This window comes from Papio anubis, chromosome 1 (assembly GCF_008728515.1).
Source record: "Papio anubis isolate 15944 chromosome 1, Panubis1.0, whole genome shotgun sequence".
NCBI classification, from domain to species: Eukaryota; Metazoa; Chordata; class Mammalia; order Primates; family Cercopithecidae; genus Papio; species Papio anubis.
In genome coordinates, this window is record NC_044976.1 from 131,364,036 (window position 1) to 131,374,164 (window position 10,129).

The window sequence follows — 10,129 nt, forward strand, 5'->3', positions numbered from 1 at the left end:
ATAGAGTTGCAGATTCATGTAATTTAGTCTCTTCTCCTCCTTGTTAGAATTCCGGTTTTTCTGTCTCCAAATAGCCGGGGTTGGAAGATGGGTTCTCACCCCGACACTGCAGAGCTCTCTCTCATCTATAGAACAAGAGTACAGCTGCCACCATTATCTCCTGACTGCAGCTCCTCCGAATGTGAGCTCCATATCCATTCCAGTCAAAGGCAGAGAAGTCCCCACACTGATAGGGCTTGCCCTGTGGGAAGAACCCTCCTCCACTGATGCAGTGCTGGGAAACAGAAAGAAGAGACACTGTGAGGGATCTGATTTGCTGCTGACACCAGTGAGCCCAAGACTGGTATCTAACTCCAGACCTCAAGTGATCCGCCTGCCTCGGCTTCCCAAAGTGCTAGGATTACAGGCGTGAGCTACCGCACCTGGCTATGCATGTATTTTAAAGAAATAATGCATGCAGGGACATATGCAAACATGCACTAATGGACAGTCTAAGAGCCAGTGGAGAAGGTTGTCAAGGAAAAGGGCATAAAGACACCTACTTTAGTCCACCCCCAGTGCCCACGTGGTCAGCATCCTCTGAATTCTAATCTGCGAGTCCCTCCATGAGAGAATAGCCACCTCATCTTAGCTGGAAAATGAAAAAGCTGAAAGCTGAGGCAGGGAAGTGAAGATGGAACTGTGAGTTCAGACTGTCAGTTGGGGAGGAAAGGGGGCCCTAAGTGAATGCTCTTGTTCTTGATGGCTCTGATACTCTCTTCCTCCAGCCCCTAGGCACAGGATGTCCCTCAAATTCAATCTCCCACCACTACAGCTATGGTGCTGTCTTCTACAATAAAAATATAAAGCTTCTAAAAGTTAAGATTAATATTGGAGAATATTTTCATGACCTCAATGTAAGGAGGTTCATCTTAAAGAAAACATGAAAAGTACTAACCATAAATGAAAATTTTGGTAAACTGAATTCCATTAAAATAAATTATACTCGGCCAGGCGTGGTGGCTCCCACTTGTAATCCCAGTACTTTGGGAGGCCAAGGCAGGTGGATTACCTGAGGTTGGAAGTTTGAAACCAGACTGACCAACATGGAGAAACCTGTCTCTACTAAAAATACAAAAAAAATTAGCCAGTCGTGGTGCTGCATACCTACAATCCCAGCTACTCAGGAGGCTGAAGCAGGAGAAACACTTGAACCCAGGAGGCAGAGTTGCAGTGAGCAGAGATCGTGCCATTGCACTCCAGCCCAGGCAACAAGAGTGAAACTCCGTCTCAAAGAAATAAATAAAATAAATAAGATTTTAAAAATAAATAAATTATACTCAACTTCTGGCATCTACTACTCCAAACTTTGTATCACTTCATTTTTATTAAAACTATGGACTCTTCAAACAAAAAAAAAAGAAATAAAAAAGAAATTATATTCATAAGACATCATCAAGAGAGTAATGAGAGTAAAGAGAATAATGAGAGTAAGCAAGTAACCACAGAGACACAGAATGATGGACCCCACACAGGTGCACACACGTGCATACCCATGCACACACATGGGCCATTGATCTCCCCAAAAACTCACATGCTCAGTGTTACAGCCAGTAACTCTTATCCCAGCACAAAGGGCTTTGGCTGCTCTCTCATTATTAAACACCCAGAACTGGACAAATCCTGCAACAAATTCCCCTGAAAAAGAAGAGGTGAAGAAAGAGCCAAGCATTCACAGGAGGAACCAGAAGCAGCATCCCATTGGCCAGTCCAGGAATTCCCTAAGCCAAAAGCTGAGGCTACAGCCAAACACCCCAGGTTGTAGGGGTGCAGCCCAGCACCTCTATGGCCAGTGGCTTGTGCATGTCAGTCCTAAACTTGTCCCCAAGGGAACTTCTTTTCATCTGGGGCAAGAGGACAAAGGCTGGGGCTCACAAAAGGACCCTTGTCTGCCTACAGCTTATAGGAGAAGATAGACTCCACAGAAAGATTACTAAAAAGATCTGATAAGGCCCAGCAGGAATAAGCAATGATCAGATGTGGCTGCCTGTTGCTGTTTACACGCTTCTCATCCAATTACCATGGGTTAGTTTCCCTGGCCATCACCTGCTTTCATCGAAATATCAAAGGCAAACAGTGATGTCTTTCATTTGTTTCATCCACAACTTAACTTCTGTGGTCTTATTATACTGAAAACTGTCTTTTGTAAGATAATTAATAGTTATCCTTCATAACAAAAGTAAATCTCTCTCACCACTCTGCTAGTGGTTCTTTCCTGTGAACCTCAGTGTGCACCTTATCTTTTTTTTTTTTTTTTTTTTTTTTTTTTGAGATGGGGTTTCACTCTTGTTGCGCAGGCTGGAGTGCAGTGGTGTAATCTCAGCTCACCGCAACCTCCGCCTCCCGGGTTCAAGCAATTCTCCTGCCTCAGCCACCCAAGGAGCTGGGATTACAGGCGTGCACCACCATGCCCAGCTCATGTTTTGTATGCACCGTTTCTTAACTATTATAAGAGGCCACGCAGGTGGTGATGAAGAAGCTGGGATTATGTCCTGTGAAATGAGATTAATAGCAATTCTAACTTCATAGTTTTCTCATGATAATTAAATGACACAAAATCATGTTAAGTTCCAAGACAAGAGTCTGGTGCATTTTCAGTGCTCAGTAAATACTAGTAATTATGAATTGTTCTTATTTGCCACCATTCTCCAAGAGTGCAAGAAAGTATTTATGACCAGACTTAGGGAGCAAGCACTCACGTTGACCATATGGTGAGTAACAAGATGCAGTCTTCTTAGCATCACCAAAGTCATAGACCACAGGTATGGCTGGGCCGTTGTCATTCCAACATTTCCGTCATCCGTATTTCACTCGCTATTTCTGCAGAGACCCAGAAGAGAGGTTTTGTGAGGACAGTAGAGATGCTGCCACAGTGCAGGGAGAGGAGGAGTTTCAAGTTAACTGCCATTAACCAAAACCAATCATAATAATAGTGCTTCCTTTTCCCCATAGCTGTGTCTCCCCAACAGCCCCAAACCCCTTGTCCCTGTCTCTTTCTCCCTATGCTCTCCTGTCCCACAGGCCTCTCCGTTGCCTGGCTTAGAGTTTCTGAGAGGCCAGACATGACCTCACAGTGAACCAAAGGAAGGAGAAACAGCCGAACACTCGGTAGTGATGTGGAACCACAGGACAGATCTGCCCCCTACCCTAGACACTTGACTCTCTGTTCACCAAAGAAAGTGCCCCCCAGCCAGCAGCCCCGTGTACCTGGTAGAGGCCAAACAGATGATGTCCCAGTCTCTGGAAAAAGCCAGTGTTGGTGCGGTATCTCAGCAGGGTGCTGTTTCTCCAATGCTGCATGGGGGACTTGTTGGGTACATGCCAGATGCCCAGGTCCTTGGCCTGGATGTCGTAGTGGCTGGGGTTCTGGAAAGCAACAGACACTGAGCCTGACTGGGCCAGGAGGCAGAAGGTCCACACATGCAGTCTCAAGTGGGCTGAGAGCTCTGGGATCCAGTAGGCAGATGGTTAGCCACGTTCAGACACCCTACTCCCAGCAGATGATCCCATCACCACTCACGGCCCTAACAGCCTTGTTGGGAGGAAGTTGTGATTCAAGGCATGTATTTCTCTCTTATTCTCCAGCCCTTCCCCACATCCCCACCTTCCAGCCCTCCCTACTGCAGGCTTGTGGCCAGCCACACTCCACTCCTCACCCTCACCCTAGTGGGTAGGAAGTGGCACCAACCTTGTAGTCATCACTCGTGGCCGCCTCTGCAGACCCAAAGGTGTTGTAGTTGGCCCAGTTGCCATCCCCCTCTGGGTAGTCTGCTTTGCTGCCCTGCTGACTGGACCAGCAATCGCCCACCGTGCACTTCCCATGCATGTCATTCTCGTGCACGCTGGCCACCAGGGTCCAGCCACCACCCCCAGAGGTCATGTCACAGAAGGTCTGGTAGACAACACCATTCTCGGTGCAGAGAAAATACAGGTCATCTGTAGAGAGAACCAGCCCAGAGCCTCCCTGTCTGAGAGCTCAGGGTTCATCTCAGCCCCGTGAACAGAAAAGCCCTAGGAAGTCAAAAGTACACTCAGAAGACTGCAACACATACTTGCTGGAAGATGATGCTCCGCGCGTCCTGTGTTCTGGTCACCTATGAGCAGAGGCACTGACTGCCTTGGCTTCACACTATCTTTTCAGAGTTTGTAGAGCAAATAGCCTTAGAAGAGACAGAGATGGTATCTCCCTCTCGACAGTGCCACCCTGTGGCCAGGAGAGGCCAGAAATCAGCACACAGCCACATCTGAGTTTATAGCTGGTTGGGGCCTCTGTGCAGCTCAGAGCAAAGGTTGTGCCCATTTCATAAGATTCAGCTTCCCAAAGCTCAGAGTTCCCCTTCTGTTCCCAAGTTTGCAGGAGACTGGCTCCACTGTGGCATCCTGGTGACCTTGCACATTTGCACATAGGCCACATAGGGACAGCTGACCTAAGCCTTGGCAGAAAGCCTGTGGTCTTCCCGAAACATGGAAAGATGGGAAGCCTGTGAGGACCTGCAACGAGGTCACTTCTCACCCCGCTCCCTATCTTTCGTGGAGGCTGTCATGACTGTGTCATCACCTCCTGGGTTCTGAAGAGGTATGGGGTTCTTTGCCTCACTTGCCCCCACCCCATAGGGTACACAGGCCATGAAACGGCTATGGCAGCATGGACTGGCTCCTCAGCCACTGCCCACGTTGCATTGTCACCCGCCCTCTTTTCTGTGCTGTCTTGTGGGACAAGGGATGGGAAAAGCTGACACTTTTGCCGATCTTGAACTTGCTATCTATGTGAGTAATAAACTCTCTGGCTCTAAAAAGGGCTCGTTGTTTCCTTGCCAGCCACATTTGTCAGCCAGCTTGACAAACCCACTACTTGGGCAGATGTCACCTGGCCCAGTACAAGAAAATGCTGATGCTCTGGCTGCTGCTATTTCTGTGATTAATAAAGTTCTTTGTCTCTGGCTCGGGAGTTTCAGGTTTTCTGCCAGCATCTATAAACCCCGGGCAAGTAGCGGCAAATCTTAGACTCATCACAGTTCTTGCCACCACTGTAAGCATAACCAGGAACACTGCATTCTCCCTGTGTTCAGAAGACTTTGTGACTGGAATGGGACACAAAAGCCTCAAAATTCCCACTAGAAACCTCCTTGCGAAGGAGCTGGGGGCAGAATAGGCTCCACGTGGATATGTCCCTCCTGATTTCCATGACTGGGCTCTGTTGAGCTAAAAAGTGGCTTTAAAGAGAGAATGGTGAGTTGGTTGATTACTCACCACCCGCACTATGGCAGCATTCCTTGACTTCTTTGCAGCTTCTAGGCAGGGAAGAAAAGGAGGAGGCACAGGTTTGGAACTCCCTCAAGAGCATCTCAAGAGAAGAGGCCGCTGTTAGAAGATGTGAGAATGATTCTCATTAAAAGTCTGACCACTGAGGCCATCTTTCCTGGCCAACCTCTGCCCCTGCATCACTCTGCTCTGAAGTCCCAGAAGGTCAGGGATTCTCTATGCTAAGGCGGTCTAATCCAACAGCTGGTATAGGTTAAACACCTGGAATCTTCCATTTGACTAACTTTAATTAAATACCTACTGTGTGAACTACCTAGATGCCGGACAAAGACAATTTGGCACATTTCTTCAAGGGACTACATTCTACAGGGAAGGAGCACATGGAAACGGGCCAATTGAGATGGGAGGGTCAAACCCACCTACAGGGGTGAGGCCTGGGAACTTGCTGGGGAAGGGACCAGCTGTAACTCAGAGCAGGCTGATTTTGATGGGAGAATGGGAGCTGGCTACAGGACAGGAAGAAAAGGGGAGAGTACACCCCAGGAAGAGAAGAAAGCACATGAGATGGCCTGAAGCAATAGCAGAGCCCAGCCCAGCCCAGCCTGCTGAAAACTACAGGTCAGTCTCTTACTGCGGCTGGAACATATGTTGTAATACAAAGAGGTTTGGAAACCAAAGCTGAAAAATTAACAGAGGCCAGTGGAGGAAGGGCTGTGTATATTAGTCTAAAAGCCTAGAAATTATTCCAAAAACCTGGCAGAGTAGGAAAAAGTGTAAAATTAGAGGACTCAGGCCAGGCGCGGTGGCTCATGCCTGTAATCGCAGCACTTTGGGAGGCCAAGGAGGGCGGATCACAAGATCAGGAGTTCAAGACCAGCCTGGCCAATATGGTGAAACCATATCTCTACTAAAAATACAAAAATTAGCTGGGTGTGGTGGTGCACACCTGTAATCCCAGCTACTGGGGAGGCTGAGACAGGAGAATCGCTTGAACCCAGGAGGAGGAGGTTGCAGTGAGCCGACATTGCACCACTGCATTCCAGCCTGGGTGACAGAGCAAGACTCCGTCTCAAAAAAAAAATTACAGGACTCAAGTTAAAACCCAGACAACCCCTGATGACAGTGCCTCCTTGAGCAGACACTTAACATCTCTGATCCTTTTTCTTCATCTTTAAGATGTCATTAATAACTTCTTTATACTCATGGAGATCAAATGAGATGCATATGTAAATGATGGACTGAAATAAACAATAAACTCAGTGTCAATGAAAAAATATCACTAGTGTGCCTACTGGAAGAATAGAATTGTGAGGATGGCAACTAGAGGAGGGTGTACCCTGGGCACAGCACTGATCACCCAGCTCCCTCTGGAGATCCCAAGGCCAAGACTACAAGAGCAGCCGAGCAGGGACACAGTTTACTCTCTCACCTTATGAACCCCTCACAGTCACAGAAGCAGAGAATCAAGCCCAGGGACATACCCGAGCTAACATCCTGACTGCTTCAGACCAGACCCCAGGAGAGGCCAGAAATCAGCACCCAGTCCACACCTCAAGTTGGCTGCCTATCCTGGGTTCTGTGCCTCTCCAGGACTTCCCCCCTGGCCCTTGACTTCAGAGCCCTGCCCAGCTCTACTCCCTCCAGGGCCCTGCACAGCAGAGGGGAGCCCAGGGAACTGCAGCTCCTACTGTCAGGAGTGATTTCCCTGCACTACACCCGCTGGTGGCCACAGAGAAGAATAACAGGAAGCAGAGTCTGGTCATTGTCCTCTAAGGAAAAACAAGACGCACAAGGTCACTGGTGGGCCCCTCCTTTGTCATCCTCTCATTCTTACTCCCTGACATTTCTGAGTCAGGAAACCTCACATGGAAAATGATGGACTTACGAGCATTCTAGAACCTCCTGGAATATCCCCCATGGCTGTCCAGCACTACAAATACCCCAGAGGCCACAGGCTCATTTCCCTGAAACTCTCAGTCTCTAAAACTGAGACTAGACCTGAGCTGGCATCATTGCTCCCACACACATGGATCAAAAACACTTTTCTCACCAGCGTAGACAGCTCCCGCCTTCCCTCCTCACAGATGCCAGGAGCTGAAAGTTCTCTTCCGGTGGACACTCAGAGCTCCCCTGCAGAGGATCCTGACGCGGGGTGAAGTGCTGGTCCCTTTATGTGGAGAGCTGTGAAGAGTCCAAAAGCCTGGCAGAGTGGCACCCAAGCCCTGCCCAGCCCAGCCCTGATCAGCCTAGACTGCTGGCCCCTCCCTCTGATTCCCTTCCCTCTGAGGGTACCTCAGCCTGGGCCCCTGGAAATGAGAAAGGATGTGTGACTGGCTGGAGGAGCAGGGAGCTGTGTTCCTGGCCACACAAGTAACTGTCACCATCTGAGGAGGGGTGTCCTGCTTTGTCAGGGCAGGCCATACAATGTAGCAGTATCTAATCCAATTTGTGGATAGGTCACAATCCTCCCCTGCGTTCTCCCTCTCCCACCTCCCCCAGATGCCCTGGCTCCCTAGACACAGCTCTGTCAAGAAGTCATCCTTTTAGACTGAGATGACACTTCATGAAAAATAAATTAATTAAGAATAATAATTGGCCGGGCGCAGTGGCTCACGCCTATAATCATAGCGCTTTGGAAGGCTGAGGTGGGCAGGTTACCTGAGGTCAGGAGTTCAAGAGCAGCCAATATGATGCAACCCCGTCTCTACTAAAAATACAAAAATTTAGCCAGATGCAGTGGCATGCACCTGTAATCCCAGCTACTCTGGAGGCTGAGACAGGAGAACTGCTTGAATCTGGGAGGTGGAGGTTGCAGTGAGCCAAGATCACGCCACTGCACTCCAGCCTAGGCAACAGAGCAACACTTCGTCTCAAAAATAATAATAATAATAATAATAATTTAAATAAATAAATAAATAGAGGAAAAGAAGACATCATCCTTCCAATCTTTCCTCCAATTTCTCTACGAAGCCTTCCCTGACACCTCCACCCCCAGACAAAGCTGATGGCTCCCTCCTTTGTCCCACTACTATACATTGTCCAAACACTAATTATTGCATGTATCCTGCTGTAATTTTATTGTTTTATTAACTCTGTTTAGAAACAATTTAAAATTTATTAAATGTTGCAAAAATAACAATGGTATAAAACCACACATATGCCCTTTACCTAGATTCAACTATTGTTAATATTTCACCCCATTTGCTTTATCATTCATGTTCTCTCTCTGTCTCTCTCTCTCTCTCTGTTTCCTCTCTCTCTCTCTCTCTCTCTATGTGGGTGTATGTGTGTATATATATATATATATGTGTGTATATATATATAAATGTACACCCACACACACACAAAATTTTTTCTGAACCATTTGAGGGTAAGTTACATACATCATGGGCCTTTATTTTTAAATAGGTGTGTATGGGTTTTTTTGTTTTGTTTTGTTTTGTTTTTTGAGATGGAGTCTCGCTCAGTCACCCAGGCTGGAGTGCAGTGGCATGGTCTCAGCTCACTGCAACCTCTGCCTCCTGGGTTCAAGTGATTCTCCTGCCTCAGCCTCCCGAGTAACTGGGATTACAGGCGCCCGCCACTGCGCCCGGCTAATTTTTGTATTTTTAGTAGAGACAGGGTTTTGCCATCTTGGCCAGGCTGGTCTTGAACTCAAGACCTCGTGATCCACCCACCTCGGCCTCCCAAGTGCTAGGATTACAGGTGTGAACCACCGTGCCCAGCTAAGTATGTGTTTTCTAATAATAGGAATATGTACATGTCAACCACAGTACAATTATCAACATCATATTATTAAAAACTCTTTTTTTGGACTGGACGTGGTGGCTCATGCCTGTAATCCCAGCACTTTGGGAGGCCAAGGCGGGTGGATCATCTGAGGTCAAAAGTTCGAGACCAGCCTGACCAACATGGAGAAACCCCGTCTCTACTGAAAATACAAAATTAATCGGACATGGTGGTGCATGCCTGTAATCCCAGCTACTCAGGAAGGCTGAGGCAGGAAAATTGCCTGAATCCAGGAGCCGGAGGTTGCAGTGAGCCGAGCTTGCACCATTGCACTCCAGCCTGGGCAACAAGAGTGAAACTCCATCTCAAAAAAAAAAAAAAACTCTTTTCTGTAGAAACGGGGTCTCCCCCTGTTGCCCAGGCTACTCCCGAACTCCTGACCTCAAAGGATCCTCCTGCCTCAGCCTGCCCAAGTGCTGGGATTATGGGTGTGAACCACTGAGCCAGCTTGTTAACTCTTTTTAATGTAACTGATACTTCCCTAGGGTACATCAACCCAGGGGTCATGGTGAGTTAGCATTAATGAGACAAAAATTTCTCTGGCTTTCATGCCCTCCCATTGTAAGGAGACTTCTGGTCCCCTTTTAAGTTCATAATCGCAAGGGGCGTCTTGTGTGTGCTAACAAACATTTCTCCATTCCACACATACTCCCAGCCCACCCTGACTCCTTTCAGTGCTGCCTACTGCTGAGACCACAGCTGACCACCAACCGTATGATTTGGCATCCCTGCTCCTCTGATGCTGGACCTAGTGTCGGGACAAGTTGCTGGTGTTTAAGGCACTGTTTCCGCTCACTCCCAGGCCTCCGGCACATCTCCTTGCTATTCAAGGCATGGAAGTAATCCACTTCTTAGAGTGCTGGAAAAGGGAAATGCCTCACTGCTCCTATGATGGGCACCAGATTGGGACATGTCTCCAAGTGTCTCAGTGACCTCAGTGACACCGCTTTTTCAGTGTCTCTTGCAGTCTCTCTCTCTTGGACTTAGACAGAAATCTAAGGAGATGAGGATAGAGGACAAACCTGGAAGATATCATACT

The 10,129-nt window shown here is 47.9% G+C and overlaps 1 protein-coding gene across 1 annotated transcript; it reads right to left on the reverse strand.

Annotated features, from left to right (window-relative positions):
- Position 1: 1 nt before the first annotated feature.
- LOC101025554 (intelectin-2) lies at positions 2-6,780 on the reverse strand. Its single transcript, XM_021938801.2, is given in 7 exon segments — positions 2-274; positions 1,574-1,677; positions 2,739-2,859; positions 3,247-3,405; positions 3,728-4,014; positions 5,290-5,330; positions 6,731-6,780. Coding segments are annotated over 7 exon segments (915 nt in total). The 3' UTR covers positions 2-121.
- Positions 6,781-10,129: the final 3,349 nt, after the last annotated feature.